This window comes from Myotis brandtii, unplaced genomic scaffold (genome assembly GCF_000412655.1).
Source record: "Myotis brandtii unplaced genomic scaffold, ASM41265v1 scaffold733, whole genome shotgun sequence".
In the NCBI taxonomy this organism is placed as follows: Eukaryota; Metazoa; Chordata; class Mammalia; order Chiroptera; family Vespertilionidae; genus Myotis; species Myotis brandtii.
The window spans coordinates 329,947-348,136 of record NW_005370908.1 but is presented as its reverse complement, the minus strand read 5'-3'; the positions used below and the strand labels follow the sequence as shown (position 1 = coordinate 348,136).

At 34.4% G+C, this 18,190-nt stretch overlaps 1 protein-coding gene across 3 annotated transcripts in view; it reads right to left on the bottom strand.

Moving 5' to 3' along the window:
- The window catches only part of GLRA3 (glycine receptor, alpha 3), a 136,841-nt gene that overhangs the window by 57,696 nt on the left and 60,955 nt on the right, over positions 1–18,190 (bottom strand). For all 3 annotated transcript variants that reach the window (XM_014530357.1, XM_005882681.2, XM_014530356.1), the window contains one exon: positions 12,007–12,089. In XM_014530357.1, coding sequence (XP_014385843.1) covers positions 12,007–12,089 — 83 coding nt within the window. The remainder of the gene's footprint in view (positions 1–12,006; positions 12,090–18,190) is intronic.

Genomic DNA, 18,190 nt, shown 5'->3' with positions numbered 1-18,190 from the left:
GGTGGACATATAATTTGCGACTTAACTGCTTTTTTTCAAATGACAATTACACTGAAAAATTTATTCACATTCCTCAAAACTTCACAAAATTACCACACATTGAACATCCAGTGTTTTAAAGTTCTTATGAGAAATCTCAACTAAAATCAAAAGATGACCTGATCATTTAATGAGGATTGGATGGACTTCTGCCCTAGGAGAGGATATCAGAGGGCTGTCTGAGTGCCTCTTTGGAATAAACTCCAGCTTATGGAAAAACATTGTCTGGCTACCAGAAGGCTGAAGGTTCAGATCTGCTCACATTTATGAAATAATTTATTTCATAGACCTAAACTATAACAAACAGACTCTGCAAGCCAACGTCAGTTTGGCAATATCTAAAAGTTGTGTAATGTTTTGAGTAGAGAATAGAAAGGCACTATAATAATCTTTTGACTGGCCTCAGGGTATTTTGATGCCTGATATTTCAGGATAGCTAATTATTTATAAGGACCACAACTTCGCTAATCCTTAGGAAGAAAGTCCTGAATAATATTAGCAAAAAGACCCACATCAAATTTTTATTTCCAGAAGATTTGAAGAGTATTATTATCAAATAGCAGAAATTTTAACATGACTATATAAATACCAGAGAATTAAATTATAAATTTATCTTCAAGGTGAAATATTATAAAATGTCTTTTACTGCAATACATTCATTAAAATGCAGAAGAGAATACAATTCTCTTTTTTATCTTATTTTAATTTTTTTGTTTTCTAGTTATTTACTTTCATCTTGACCTTCATTACAGGCAATTCATCACATTATTTTTGTTTACTTGCTTGATTTTGTTTTCCTCCTGACCCTTTATGTGAACACACCATGGTTTCTAGATGCCCTGTTTTTAATTTTGCATGTCAGATTTGTGGTCTTGTATATTTAAAGAATTTCTTGAATCCTAAAGTTAAGGCAACTTTTGCTGTCATCTAAAATGTAGCTCACTTATCTTACAAAAGAGAAAACGGAGTCTCTGAAAAATTAGTGGATCTACATAGTTTCTTAATGAAGAATATAAACTTATGATGCATTTTCCTGAATTAGTTTTCTTACACAGAGAGCAGCAATGGAGCACACAGTTTAAGGAATTATTGAGATTGGACACTGGGGCCATCTCTGGGAAAGGCGCTACCCAAATTTTGGAAGAGCATTCTCTGGAAAGGTCCTTTGAAGTAGGATGCAAATATGAGAGTTGGGGAAACTGGGGTTATTTGGGGAATTAATTAAGGAAGAAAGAAAATGGTGACAGCTCTGAGCAGCAAAGAATAAATGGAAGGATCACAGAAAAAAAAAAGACATACTCTTATTACCAATTATGCTGGAATATTAAGGTAAACCATATAGTTAGCAAGATATTTGAGGAATTCTAATGTTACCCTTACAAACAAGGATTGCAAAATACCATTAATGATAATATGTTTAAGTGATCTGTAACTGATTTAAAGAGCAGTTGCTAATTTTTTCCAGGAGTAATCAATCAAGAGGAAAACCTCTAGTGCAGTGGTTCTCAACCTTGGCTGCACATTAGAATCACCTGGGAATCTTTTTAAACTCCTTCAGTGATTCTAATGTGCAGCCAAGGTTGAGAACCACTGCTCTAGTGCATGTTGCAGACATTTCTCAGGCCTGCCCGTTCAGGAGTACATAAAGGTATGCTGTCCAATTCTCTGGATAATTAACTAGGAAAGATATGGATCGTCAAGTTATAATTATGGACTGAATCTTGCAAGATGATATTTAACTGGGGCAAAGGCAAAATACTTTGCATTCAGTTAAGCAAATCACCTGGGTAAACACTGAATGGGCCACATAGAACTTAGTTGTAGTACTTAGCCAACTGCAAATGGGGTCTCAGTCAAGAGTGCTTTGTAGCTGCCTCTAATGTACGAGTAACCTTAGGCTGCCAGTCACAGAATGACTGGCACTGGCACCATGAGGGGATGACCCACACTGCCTGTCTTGGTTTAGGCCAATGTGTGGAAAGACATCCAGCCGGGCGGGAATAAGCAGAGGAGAGAACTGGAGATCTTTTCATATGAAAAAAACAAAACAAAAAACAAATGAAATATGTATATTTAACTGGGTGTATTTAACTTGCAGAGCTTACTTAAGAATACCAGAGTCACAATTTATAAATATTTGGAAATCATCAGATAGATTTCAAAACGACTGATGCTTGTTCTAATTTTGTGAGCTATTAATTCATAGGAGTTTGCCCAGTCCACTTCTTAATTGTGTGACTTTGGGAAAGGCACTTAACCTTTCTATACCTTAATTTGCTGAAATAAGACCTATCTCATTAAGTTGTACTTATGATTAAACCAGGGACTATGTGTGATAGATATAAAACTATGGTGACATCAACTTTTTATAAGACTTGTAACTATATTGTGTTTTTAGTATATTGTCATATGGTTAGACTATTTCATAATGGGCAAAAATTCAACCTACCAAGAAGGGGACAGATTGGGAGACAATGGTCATGGTGTTAAGTAGAATGAAATAGTTAATGTTCAAGTGAGGACTGATTTTATAAGTAACCAGTGCATTAATGAATATTTTTGTTTTGGAAAAACTTACTTTCTAATCAACATTGTAACTGCAGAGGCTTAAGTAATACATACTCAGAAAACAAGAACTGTCTGTATCTCTGACTATTCAAGCAAAAGGCACAATAGTATTTTGAATAATATCTACGCTGTATAAATTATGAAAGAGCTTGAATAACAGTACAGATGATTAGGAAATAATCATTGCTCAAATCTATCATTTGCCTTAACTAATATTAGCATAAATTCCAGAGTAACCAGTCAGTTGAATCACATGTAGTTTTGAAATGAATCTGAAAAATTAAAAAGCAAAAACCTCCCATCTCTCTTTATCCAAGATGGGGGTTTTATCCAAAGCCCCATCAGAGCATATTTTGAAAGGTTTTTAAAATTTTTGTCAGAACTTTATCTTCAAATTAACCCTTAAAAGTATTTTTTCTATAATTTTTGGAATTTAGGCTGTTCTTTGTTGAAAAAGTCCTTTCTACACCAAATTGTTTTCTTATATTTGCTTTTGCAACCTGAATAATTAAATGTTCTTTAACTTTCTCACACGGGTGATGTTTTCCTTTTTTTGTTACCTACATTCCTCTTTAGATATGAAATACATAATTAGATTCTTTATGAACATAGTGATAATTTATGTATATCCTATGTCATATTTGTCTTTTAATAAACAACAAAGCTTTATTATGATTCTAAAAATTATTATGCAATATTCTTCCATGATTAAAAATATCCTCTATTTCTTTTTATCGTCTGGAGGAAAACTTGCTCATCTAGGCTGACACAAATAAAAGGCTGAAAATAAATCTTTAGGGGCTTTTTCTTACCTCTATTCCTGCACATTGACTTGCACTGTATAGTCTAAATCATAATATAGCTGTTTCCTTCCCTCATAGATTAGCTCTTTATGAAGCAACCAAACAAGATGCATTTGTAAATAAAACTGTGATGTTAATGAACATTTGTCTTTTGAAAAGATAACCTTCTGTTTTATTTCATTCATCCAATTTAAGAATATCATGCTGTGGATGCTGACCTTGAGTAAACTAATAACAACCTACTCCAGAGCAGGAAGGTTACTGATCACTTTAATATTTAATGTACCTTCTCTAGACACGTCACTCAATTTTACATCTTACCAATAACAATTGCACATGAAAATTACATAGTGTTTTTTAAAATTAAATAAAGCACTTTGTGAAAAGCATGACTTCATTGCACAATTCCCTCTGTAGCATAACAGAGTTAATCTTTTTATTGATATTTTATTAGGTGATATGAATTTTGAGGCCGCAAGTTGTCATGGTAATTGGCCTGTGTATTTTCTGGCTGCACTTGAGAGTAAAAAAAAATATTAGAAGGAAAGAAAAATAAATGAAACTAAGACAATTTCTGTACACCCAAAAGCAAGCATTCACTGTATTTATTCCAGAATTCTTTTGCGAGGTGGAATGAAGAATGTTCTAGACCAGAGGAAGAAATGGTACATTGAACCTCTAACTTTTATAAAAGTGGTCAGGTAAAACTTTGCTGAGATTTGAGGATAAAGCACACTGTGGATCAGGCCTTTTGATTTGATAAAGGAAATGTCTGAAACTGGGACAAACAAATGGAGCCACTTTCCTTCTATTGGCTTCAGTGGAATTCTCGGTGATGAGAGTTAGCTTTCTAGTTTAATCTAAGCTTCAGTTTTAGTGTGATTATTTCATTTTTATTTTTAGTGGCAGCAGAATAAGTCATTATGCTAAACATTATTTGAATTGAAGTTAATAAATTTTTACTTATACTTAAATATTGAAAAAAAAGTTTCCTATTTTTTTTATGTTCAGTGCAAGTGCTCTGTGACTCTGCATTCCATGAGGAAACTTGATTAGTCATATCATAAAGAGAATTTTACTGTCCTTCTCTGTTTTACTCTTTCTTTCTGTTCCCCAGTTTTGCTTAAACTCAGTGATGCTCTTTTTTTGGTCTTTATTTTACATATTATCTTCAGAAATTTCATTTATCTTCATGTCTGCAAGCAATATTTCTAACTTTATCTCTCTATAGTTACACAGACATTCTTATTTCAAGCTCTATTCCAAGACACCCATAATCTAAAATAAATTTCTAATTAAATATGTATTTTCACGAGAAACATGGCATTTTTAAGCAGATGTCAGCTTCTGCACTTCTTTTTCCATGAATCACCTGCTCTCTTCTAATTCATGTAAATGAAGCAACATTCAAACCCATGACTGAGAGAAATCTTGGCAAACTCATCTCTGTTTTTTTAAATTTTAATTGATTTGAGAGAGAGAGAGAGAGAGAGAAACATCAATTTGTCATTCTATAGAGAGAGAGATAGAGAGAGAGAGAAACATCAATTTGTTATTCCATATATTTATGCATTCATTGGTCGACTCTTATATGTGCCCTCACGGAGAATTGAACCCACTAACTTGGTGTATAGGGATGATCCTCTAACCAACTGAGCCAAGGAAGGGAGGCTCATCTTGATGCTTAATTCTTATGGAAATCATTGAAAAAGTCTTTCAAATGTTTCTTTTTTCCCCCATTATTGTCTCGGTTCTTTGAATATTTTATTACTTTATGATGAATTTAGCTATTTTGATAGATTTCTTCTCATGCTCTTAATTAAATACGCTTTGCCTGATTATTTTTCTTCATTGTAGATCAGTGGATATGACTGGAAGAGAAAGTTGCTCAAATTTTTCTTTTATTGTTTTTAATCTAACATATTTACTACATTTCTAACATTTTTTTATTTTGTATTTTTTTATATGCAACCTAATTTTTTTTCTCCTTAAAGAGTTTCTCCAAGAACTTTTGGTGTCCGCAGGTCTGTAGCTGTGGTCGCACGTCTCTGTCCCCAGTGGCTGCAGGGTCCTGGTATGCGTCTGAGATCAGACTCTATTTTGTATTTTTTTTATATGCAACCTAATTTTTTTTCCTCCTTAAAGAGTTTCTCCAAGGTGTGCCTAGCTTCTCAGACTTTTCAAAGTATCCGCTTTGTGTTTTTATGTGATTCTTTGAATGTTTTCTTTTTCCTTTTTGGTCTTCTTGAATGGAATGCCTAGCTCAGTGGTTTTTTAGGGCAAAAAACTGCTTTGGTTGTATCTCAAAATTTTTGATTCTTAGTGCTTTGTCATTTAGTACCAAGTCTTTTTTTTTTTTTACTTCTTCTTTAAACAGTCATTTAGTACATGGTGTTAATAGTTTCCAGGCACATTACTATATAGTAATGTATAATAATTCATGTTAATATCTAGAAATTTATAGTAATTTTATATTATTACTGATTACATTGCATTTTAGTCAGAGGTCACATTCTATCACGTGTTGATTCTTAGGAATTTATTGAAGCATCTTTATGGCTTACTACATAATCTTTGTAAATGCTCTTATTTGCTAAAAACAAATGAAACTATGAGATTTCTCTCTGCAAATTAATGAATTATTCTGTTCAAATATTTGTACCTATACTTTGAAGTTATTGACTTATCTATTTTTAAATCGTATTCAAGTTATTGACATCTATTTTTAAATCGTAGTTCTGACTGCTTTATATATTTGGAAGAATACGGAAGATGTTTTCATAATCATTATACCTTATTTATGTATTATTTCTTTATCAGTATGTAACCCAAGTGTTTCTCTTATGATTTTTTCCTATAATTTATTTTTCTAATATAGAAAGTATTACCTTGAGTTTTTTAAAAACATATTTCTCTAATGTGCATTTTTTGTATATCCCCCAAGTTTCTTTGTATGGTATTTTTAAAAAGTGTTTAGTTGACAACATATTGTAGAATTTTAATATTTGTGAATATCTAGCTTGATAATCTATTTTGATGCATAGATTTAACCTTTGCATCTATTTTAATTATAATATTGAGAGCTACTTTTGCTCTCTTCCCTTGCTTTATGTATATTATATTTTTATTTATTTTCTTCTTTCTCACATTACATTTGATGAATCAGTATTTTTTTAGCTCTGGTTTGAAAGTTATTTATTCTACTTTTATTCTTTGATGTTACCCTTAGCTCACACTTTTGTTGTTGTTGTTGTTTACTCATCAATTTCTGTTATAGAACTCTTCCTCTGTTTCTCCCCCGCATGCCTCTTCTTCGTAACTTTCTTTTTCCTACAGTAGGAATTAGTATCATCCAGGATTTTAAATCCAAGTCATGAATGTACACTTTTAGGGGTGTAGAGTTATTGCTAGTTTAAACAAATAATTTTCTAAGTAAATTGCTATGTTTATTCACTCTTAGTATTGTTCTTCTTTGTCACTTTCTCCTTTGTGCTAACAGTACAGCATTAACATTTGCTTATCATCTTTAATGGAATTATTATATTGAATAAATAACTCCTCAACTAGTTCTTGAAGTCCTTCAAAACAGGGACTTTGGGGCTTTATTTATTGTTGTAGCACCCAACATGTTATGTGAAATATATTAGGTACTTGATAGATACTTTTCAATTAATGCTTAAATGAATGAACATCCCCCAGGTCACTTAAAACAGTCCTGGCCATTGACATGCACTTACTGAATATTTATTGAATTACTGAATATCATCACAAGCTACTAAAACCTTTGCCTTTAAATTATGTTTCTTTTTTTCTTGTTTCCCATGCCTCTCAAACCAGTTATTTTTTCCCTTTTGCAATCAGAATTCACTCAACTGTCAATGTTATGTTCCTTACAGCTCTTCTTCCCAGTAGATTAAACTCTTTTAAATCTTTTAATTTGTGATTTTAAGCCATTATTTTTTAAAAAAGATGTGGGTATCTGCTATGAGTTTAAGAAAAACACCTTGAAAATCTGACCTCAGGAACTTCCACTTTGACAGGATTTTAATGTCCACTAGAGAAGGTTAATAAACACTACCTCTATTTTGAGCCAAATTAATTTCTAATAAAAGAGCAGGAAGTGCTTACTGACTGAAATATGAAAGGGACACTTGAGGCAATCTACTCATTCCTGATAAAGGAATTAAGAAGCAAGGGGGAGGGGGCAAGAGGCCCTGTTTTCCCTAATTGAGCTTTTGATTAATTTGGAAGTGTTCTGGGAAAGGAGAAACAATGCAAGGCCATGTTATGTCAACACTGTCCTGCAAATTAGCCCTTTCCTTACTCTAAAAAAAAAAAAAAAAAAGTCCAGAGACCCAGCTATCTCTCAGGTGATGTTTTTTTCTCATTTTTCTTTAATAACTAACTTTCACAAATAACAGATTTTAATCACTGCTCTCACTTTCTCGTCATGCACTTTTTTAATTTTTGAAATACAGATTTGACCCTCGTCATTTGAATCACATTTGTCTCTGTGATCAATAACGATGGCTTTTTTTAATTTAATTTTTCAATGACAGTTGACATGCAATATTATGTCAATTTCAGGTGGACAACATAGTAGTTAGACATTTATTTACTTATGAAGTGATCCTCCAATTAAGTCTAGTATACAACATTATTGACTATATTCCCTACGTTGTCCTCTTTTAAATCACCTTTTAAAAAACATTTCACTGCATTTGATACTGTTAAACAGATCTCCACATTCTCTTCTCTTTTGAGATGAAATGCTATTTATTTGAATTTGCCATCTATGATGACCCTTTAGCTGAAATTCCTTCCAACACCCTCTAAATATAGACATTTCTTATGGATCTGTTCTTGATGTGTCTGTTTTCCTCTCTATATTTTATCCTTCAGAAATTTCATCTTCTTATTTGAATGACTTTCTATATGGCTTTGAGTAGTGTATCCCCAGTTCTAACTCCTCCCTTTGGCTTTATACCTAAGTTTCCCAAACCTCAAATATATTAAGATTTAGATTTATTAATATTCCCTTCAGCATTTACTTCTTCATCCTACGTTTTCTTTCTTTGTCAATAGTTCTAATATGATTCTACTTATCTAAGAGCTTTAGCTCTGACTCATCGGAGCCCAGAGCTTTTACATCAACTTTGTATGGGAGCGAATGAAGGGTGGCAAAATATGCCACCCCAAAATATGCCACCCTAGCATAAGGGGTATTTGAGATAAAAGCACTTGAGAAATAGCAAGTGCAAGGAAGGCATTCTAATCTCCCCCTTTCTTCCTGAAAACAGGAGCTAAAAACTCCCATGTAAAAGATGTGCTCTTTGGACCAAGAAAAAAGAAACATTCTTCAACAGGAATCAAAGTCAATAGAACTGTGTACATACAGACCTTGTTAAAATAACTCTTATCTGCCATTAGCCTCCCCACACAGTTTAGTTACTTTTCCATAATTGCCTCTCTTTGTTCAACCTAGTATGAAAGCATTTCTGTTTTGCCACTTCTTTGAGTCTTTATTTATTTATGAGGGATCCCATGTTACATAAAACTTGCATTAAATAAATTTGTAACCTTTTCTCCTGTTAATCTGTCTTATCTGTTTAATTTTCAGGTCCAGACAAAAAAGTTTAAGAGGGAAAGATAAAATTTTGCCTCCCCTACAGTATCAACCTCTAATGTTTCTACCTTCTACATCATTCTGCTTTTACCCTATTTTTATTATTTTTGGTTGGAGTATTATGAAACTTTTTACTTTTTAAAACATTTTTAGTTACAGTTTACCTTTAATATTATTTTATAGTAGTTTCAGGTATACAACATAATCGTTAGAAAATCATATACTTTTCAAAATATTCCTCCTTATATTTCAGTACCCACCTGGCATCATACATAGTTATTATAATGTTACAATATTATTTTATAGTAGTTTCAGGTATACAACATAATGGTTAGAAAATCATATACTTTTCAAAATATTCCTCCTGATATTTCCAGTACCCATCTGGCATAATTCATAGTTATTATAATGTTATTGACTATATTTTCTATGCTGTACTTTACATCCCCATGATTATTTTGTAACCACCAATTTATACATATTAATACCTTCACCTTTTTCACCCAACTTCCCAACTCCTCTCTCCTCTGGCAACTGTCAGTTTGTTCTCTGTATCTATCAGTCTGTTTCTATTTTGTTTGTTTGTTTATTTTGGTCTTTAGATTCCACATATAAGTGAAATCATATGGTATTTGTCTTTCTCTGACTGGTGTATTTCACTTAGCAAAATACCCTCTAAGTTCATCCGCATTGTTGCAAATGGTAAAGATTTTGTTCTTTTTTTCCAAGTAGTATTCCATTGTATACGTACCTCCACACTTTTTTATCCACTCATCTACTGATGGGCATTTGAAACTGCTTCCATATTATAGCTGTTATAAATAACTGCAATGAGTATAGAAATGCATACATTCTTTTGAATTAGTGGTTCGGGTTTCTTAGAATATATAACCAGAAGTGGAATTGCTCCTCAACATCACTAATCATCAGAAAAATGCAAATGAAAACCACAATAAAATATCACTTCAGACCTGTCAGAATGGCTATTATCAATAAATCAAAAACAACAAGTATTGGCAAGGATGTAGAGGAAAGAGAATGCTTGTGCACTGTTGGTGGGAATGAGGATTGGTGCAACCACTATGGAAAACAGTATGGAGTTTCCTAAAAAAATTAAAAATAAAACTGCCATATGAAATCTTCTTAAGTAACCTTGGTTCATTTGGCTGAACGAATATTTAAGAGCATAATACTGACCAAATCATGCTCTTGCTCCGAAATCTTGGCCTGCTCCTCACTGCCTATTGGGTAACATCCAGCATCTCTGGTTTAGTAATTAGGGCACTGGTTTGCCCTAGACTATTTTGCATGTGATTTTTATCTCAATATCTTCCCATACACCTAATTTTGCAACCAAGATACAGAATCAGCCTATTCTCAAAATGCCTTTATAATATAGATTAAAAAATATCTACATTGCTGGGAATCTTTTGTTGTTCTTCGCCATTTTTATTGCTAATAGCTCCCCCAACTAAAACTTGATTATTTTATTTTAATCTAACTTAGTACTTTATCCATGAGTATGCTTAATATTTAAGAACTACTTATAAAATTAATGCATTCAAATTTAACAAGAAAGGCATTATTATCAGAGAAATAGCTATTTTCAGTTCCTTACGTTAAGAGAACCCAACAGCATGGGTGGACCTGGAGACTATTATGCTAAGTGAAATAAGCCTATCTGAGAAAGATAAGTATTAGATGATCTCACTTATTTGTGGAATCTAATGAACAAAATGAATTGACCAAAACAATAAGACCCAAAGCATGGAGGCATGGAACTGACATACCTCAATGCGGGGGTGGAAGGGGGAGGCAAGGAGAGATAAACCAAAGAACTAATATACTTATATGCATAGCCCATGGACATGGATAATAGGGTAGTGAAGACCTGGCAGGGTGGGTGGGTAGGGGCTGGGTGGAAAGGAGTAAAGGGGGAGAAAGAGGGAGACATCTGTAATATTGTCAACAATAAATGTATATATTAAAAAAAGAGAGAGGGAACCCAACTTAGAGGGTGACCTAATTCCCCCATGAAGTAGGCACGCCATCTAGTGACAGCTCCCCCACACTACAAACCTTGCCTCAGACCTGCAAACCCGAAGATCCACCTTTAAATTTTCCTCAAGGAATATATCAAAACGAAACTTTAAAAAAAGATATAACATAGTGCCTTAAGAAAAAATATTGAATAATATTTTTTTGTATGGCATTAAAATTAAACCTGCATACCAATTAACTTAAGGTTGACTATATATAGATAAGTTCAGAGAAACAGAAGGACCTGAAGTTTTTATGTGTTGACATTAATCAATGATGTATTTGGATCCACTTTGAAAGAAGAAATTTTTTAAAAAATGTCTGTTACCTTGGCTGAATCTCTGATAAAGTGTGAAAAATTTCTTTTCCCCTAAGATGACATATATAACAAACCCTGCAGAGTATACTCTGAATAAATATTAGCTGAGGAGCAGCATAATAGTTCAGAGTAGCATAGACTTTGGGCCCAGATAGTCTGTTGTGACAACTTTCATGAACTGGAGCACAAAACTCAATTGCTCAGAAGAACTATTTCACATCTGGAAACATGGCAATAACAATATCTTCATTGTATGAGAACTAACATATGCAAACTATTTGGTCTATACCAGGTAATCAATAACAAGTGATCGTTTGGTTCTAATGATTATTATCCTTTTACCTTTGATAATGTGTACAGAGACATAAAACTGCTTTTCAAGCTTAAAAACTATTATTCCTAGGTCCCCAATTTCTTTCTTTATCATAGCATTTAGTGCACGTGTTGATAGACATCATGACTCTCAATACCTGGTGAGAGATACCATGCTTATTTAGTAAATATCTGACAACAACAATTACAAAATAAATTATCTATAGAACACATTAAAAACCTTTTATATCTACTATTTTTTTTAAAGTATTCAGAAAAAGTAAGTTGTTCGTACTTACAACTCTCCAGTTGCATTATGCACGTTTGCACATCCATCGGAAAATTCTTGAGATCCATTGGACAGGAAAGTGTTAATGTCAATCTGAAGAAATTCAAAGCAATTATTCTTAAAAAAAATTATGACATCCTATGAATGTTATATTGTTCAGGGTACAATTGGAAAGCAAAGTTGCTCTCAGTAGTGACTAATGTTTATTCAAATAAAATTTGTTCCAAGTTGGCTGTTATTTATCCTGAAACAGCTGTACCTTTATATATAAATCTGATTTGGGGGGAAGGGAGAAGAGCTGTATATTTAAACATCCAATCACATATATTTATCTATCCTTTTTTTCCCTTTAGAGATGGCTATAGACGTCTAAAAGAAGTCTTTATTTCCAGAAAAGACCTTCAAAAAAGAAATCTGAGAGTGAGATCGGTAAAATGAACACCAAATGCCAAAGAATACACTTCCCCCAAATCACATGGAGCATATTTGAGGAGGCAAGTATATCCTGGGAATTGGAGTTCTAAACGTGGTAAGTTGGAGCGCAGAGAAGCAATCCTGTGTGACAACCCCCTGTCATCTTTGTAACTGCATGAAAGAAGTTGTCACGAACATCCAGCAGTATTCAGCAAGGGAATAAACTCTGAATCTACTCCCTAGAATTGTCAAGTCCTACCTAGAACTGACAATTCTAGGTGATAGAGTGGGGTTTCCCATTGTGGGACTAGGGCATGTCACCAGGTCTTCTCAGGGTCAAGTAAGAGCCCTCTAGAATAGGTGTGACATCTTTCCATGCTCACCAAACAAACTTCTGATTTGGCTTCAAGCCAAGTGACTTGGATGGTGTACACCAGCACTTTCCCTCTTCCAGAAAGTATTTGGATGTAGGCATCCCAAACCATTCATCACTCTTGAATTTATTTATTTTTTTATTGGAAAAGTTTATTAGCAAGACATCTTCAGGGATTACCAAGACTTTATAGTTCCTGGACCTGAGAAAAATATGCCCAGATCTAATCAAACCCAAGTTTATTCAAAGCAAGTTTTTTCTGAGATCTCTCTGGCCAGCTCCTGTCATTGCAAGTATTCCCAGTGAAATTTGGTATATTGATGAGCGCCCTAGGCGGAGTTGTTTACTTAAACTTTATGACCATAGTCAGATTACTTCACCCCATAATGGTTCAGTTTTCACCTCTCTAACATGAAGAAATGACAGTATCTGCTCTGGAGAGATGTGATAAATATGTTAGTAATACATGGAAAGAACTTTGATAAGTGCTTACATGCAGCACTCAATAAATATTAGTAATTAAGGGTTACTAGTACATTCTACCACTCTCAGCCTTCCCTATCTCCCCCTCCACCAAATTATACAGGATGGGCTCAAAATGACTGGATTAAATCATAAAGCTTATATAAAAATATAAGCTTTTACAAAAGTAATTACCAGCTCTAGTAAATGGAACCACATTCTCCAAAATAGCATTACGATACAGACCATGCATTAAAGTTGTAATGGTGTGTGTTCTACAGTGAAGACTCTCGGTGAGATCCAATGAACGTAGTTTGAGAGACATAAATGAACAGACATGTGAAGCTGCTAAATGTTTAAGATTCCCGGGAGGGTCATTTGACAGTTCACTCCAGTCAGAGTCCATAACACATGAACATAATTCATAGAGTTCACAATTCAAAAGCAATTTTCTCCTGGCTCAGCTAGGTTGAGTGAGTCTGTAAGCATGATTTTTGTAGATTTGCAAAATCCTCCCTTAAAAAGGCAGTTGTAAAATCAGTTGGACATGATGTTCTCTGTCTTGAGAAAGGGTTTATTAGAGGTGTGTGCACAAGTACGTGTTGAGCGTATGCACATTAATTTTCCAGACATCCAAGGCCCACTGGCCAGCCAGCTCTAAATTTTGGCTTGCAGAATGAACTCTGTGACCTTTTGTACGGAAGTAAATAGCATTCTGAGAACCTTTTCCAGGCTCTCACCATGCATGTGATGTCAAATTCATATCCTGGCTATTTTTCTGGCATAAAATGAGAGACATTACATAATTCTTTTTTTTTTAAAAAGTGCTTGAAAAGAATTATTTGGGAAAGAAAAACACTGGAACTCGTCATAAATCACATCATGAAAAACATTTATTTATTGACACTCGTTTTGTTTATGACAGGACACAATTGCTTCTTTAACAGCACATGAATGAAAAAATGTGTGTCAATGTTGTGGGTGTGATATTGAATTTCTTCATCAAAACATTACAAGTAAATTGTGATTTGTCCTGATCACATCAAAAGAAAACGAAATCAAAAGGTAATTAATCACATTCTACTGTTTTGGAAATGAGAATCTTCTTTGTGTTGAGAGAGGACACTGAGTTCTCCTTCTGGGACAAGACACATAAACAGGATATGGCGAAGTCTTGGCTTAGTGAAGAAGTAGAAATGTTAAAAAGGACGATTATAATCTGTGACAATTGACCTCATTAAAGTTGACATATTACCCATTTTTTTGAGCAAGCACTGCCCTAGCGTATGCTGTCTATCTCAACCATTAATTGACGTATTAAAAAAATGCTTTGTCACTCAATTTTATGCTCTTTATGAAAATAAGAAGTATTTTTATGCGTTCCTAATATTTCTAAATTTAGTGTTATAAGGACAATGGCAAGCGTCCATATAGGGCTAATTTGAGGATTCTGGAAAATATCAGAATTTAAGCCTTTTTTGTGCTTTTTGTTTTGTTTTGTTCAGTTTAGTTTTTTGTTTTCTTTTTAGAAATATAAAATTAACAGCTCAATGCCTATTATATGCCAGGTAGTATGCTGGGTGCTCTACATATATTATTTCAGACACACAAACTAATCTATAGTGACAAAAAGCAGATCTGTAGTGGCTCTGAGATGGGGGAGTAGGACAGAGTTTGAGGGGCAAGGATTGTAAGGGTCATGAACTTTTGAGAGTGATACATACCTCCACTATCTTGATTGTGCTGATGATTTCATGAAAGTATAATACACATGTTGAAACTTATCAAATTGCATACTTTAAATATTTGTAGTGTATTACAATTCAATAAAGCTGCTTTTTAAATTAAAAACAAAAATTTATTTTTCTCAAGTAAAGAGACTTGCCCTAAATCACAGCTAGTAAACTGTAGAGGCTTGATCTGGGTTGGGAGACATCTTGCGAGGCGTACCAAGACCACAAGGCTTTGCTTATTCTTTTACCTTTGTCATTTCTTAGGGTTATCAATGCAGCTGCTAATTTTGATGGATGTGATCATGTTGTTCCTCAGGAGAAAGAGAAGGCTGGCTTGTATTTTGCTATAAAAGCCGTGCATTCCCCAAACTCCGTGTTTCAGAGCTGTGACACAGACCCATGGTGTGTGTTAAATTAATCTGGGCCTGTTGCATGGTTCCAATGAGACTTGAGGACAAGGGACAAGTAAGGCAAATACGGGGATGCTTGTGTTGCTTGCTGGCAGTGAGTAATACATTCCTTTGTCTCCGACCCAGGACTTTCGTGTCCTCAGTCAGCATCCGCTAGTCATATATTGGACTTGAATTGTTGTTCTGCTTTTCAAATAATTTCTCTGTTTCCTATTTCTTTGGTATCTTGCTTCTACTTCTTGGGAGACTCCTTCACTTCATCATTCCAAGTATTCTACTATCTGCCGATAGAGAATTAGAAACATCGATGAGAGAGAAACATCGATCAGCTGCTTCCTGCACACCTCCCACTGGGGATGTGCCTGCAACCAAGGTACATGGCCTTGACCGGAATTGAACCTGGGACCCTTCAGTCAGCAGGCCGACGCTCTGTCCACTGAGCCAACCAGTTAGGGCTACTATTTGTTCTTATGCTCTGAGTGACTCATTTTCCTTTCCTAGGAGTATCTTATTTCATGTATCCAGTTGTCTCATCTGTCCAGAGATTTTTTTTATCGTCTCTTCTGCTCCCTGCACTTCCCCTTAAGTCATTCATCTCTTTTTGTTTCTTTAATTTTCCTCTTTTATCTTTATTTTCTTTGCATGTTTCTTCTGACATCTGCTTCTTTTTTATTCTTGTTAATATTATAAGATGTCCTCAAATGCCTGTTTATATATAAGAACAAAGCACTAAAAACTATTTGGAGCTCAATTACTAGTGGATGGTTCATTGAGTAATAAATAGTCTTATCTGTAAAATGATTATATGACCACCCAGATTTTGCATTGGAGGCTCCCTAAATGTCGATATCTGTATTTTTTTTCTGTTGGGCAAGTTAATTTCTCCAGAGGCATATTTTTCTGACTACTGCTCAGTAAAAGCCACGGTCTGGTTTTCAGCATTTTAAGGGAGAATAAGGGTATCACCGTTTAGTGTATCCCTTGTAATCCTTATTTTCTTGATAAGATGCTTATGACAGACCCAGCTGTGCCTGGAGTCCCTACTTGTGAGGTTCTTGGCACAGGCTCTCTGAGGTTTTCTGTCTTGCTTTCTGCTCAGGTCAGAAGGCAAAAAGGCAGCCCCTCATCTAAAGGATATAGATGAGGAAAATCAGGAATAGAAAGCTCGCTGATGTTCCCACAAAGTTTAAGTTGATTCTTTTTCTTTGATCTCTTGTCTAGTCCCTACTTTCTGAAGTCCTTGCTGCCACAAATTTCTAAAAGTTTGAGGGTAATATGTCTTCCTTTTGAGTTCTCTCACTTTGGCGTACATTTCAGCTATCTCTGCCTGTTAAGTCAGTTTTCCCGAGTGCATTCACTTTCAAGCTTCCTAAAGTATGTTGTCATCATTCATCTGTCACAGTCTTCTTTTCCATTCCTTTCACCCTCCTGTTTGTCAGGGCCACTTTATTCCTTATTTAGTTTACTTCTTTATTTTAGTGGGTTGAACGAGAAAGTACAGATAAATGGATAAGTTAAATAGGTCGGGTTTGCCAGGACATTCTGCTTCTTTCTTAAAAACAACTAGGAAAGCCGGATCTCTCGTGAAACATCACAGATGCTCCATTTGTAAACTGAACGAGACTTTTTTTCCTAGCACAACTTTTGTTAACAAAGAAACTGTTTGCCAATTGAAGATTTCAAAGCACTGTGAGATTTCCAAAAACAACTCATAGAAAAACAAATTTAGTCTTTGATCATGTGAGCCAGGATATAGCAAACAAAAACTGGGAGCTGAGAGACATCATCCTGTTTCATCTGAATTCAGACCGAAAAGACAAAAATGCAATTCTGAATTATTCCATAATTTTCCTCAAAATATTAAAAGAAATGTGAGCAATTTATAATGGATAGCATTGTTTTCCAATTCCAATAAGATGATAAAAAAGTAAATATCCATAATCATATAGTGTGCACACACACACACACACATTATATTTCAATTCTATCAATGAAAATATTCTAGACATTATAACTTTTTAGATTTCCTGACATAATTTTTAGATTCCCTGAGCTGCTCTGACTATTATTATTCCATGCTATCTGGTGATATATTCTTGCAGCCAAAATCTGTCTGCAATGAAACAGTACCTTATAATTAAAAATAAATCATACATTTCACAAATTTTCAAGTTAACAGGAAAAATTTAACTTGCTTATTCGTAGCCTGTCATGGATTTTCTGATATCCATCATAAATCCAAAACAAAGAGGAATCAAGGATTATGACCTGGAGTTTCAATCTTTCATCAAAAAATATGTATATCTAACTCATAAGTAATACATAACTCTTTCTGAAGAATTCAAATAATATAAACTCACATATAATAAAAATTAATTATTCATAATCATATAGGACACACACACTGTATTTCAATTCTGTCAATGGAAATATTCTAAACATCATAATTGCAAAATGATTATTCCATTTCATCTAGTGATATATTCTTGCAGCCACCTTTATTCCTACCCAAATTCAATCACTTATTTCCATAGTTGGTTATTTTCTACCAGTTGTTGGGCATCCTTCTGAAGTCTTGCATGGATTTACATAGATGTGTATTTTTACATGCACAGTTATGCTTACACTAGAAGCCCAGTGCACAAAAATTTGTGCACTCAGGGGTCCCTCAGCCTGGCCTGTGCCCTCTCGCAGTCTGGGACACTTGGGGGATGACCACTTGCTGGCTTAGGCCTGCTCCCCGGGGGATTGGGCCTAAGATGGCAATCAGACATCCCTCTGGCAGCCCGGCAGCCCTCGGGG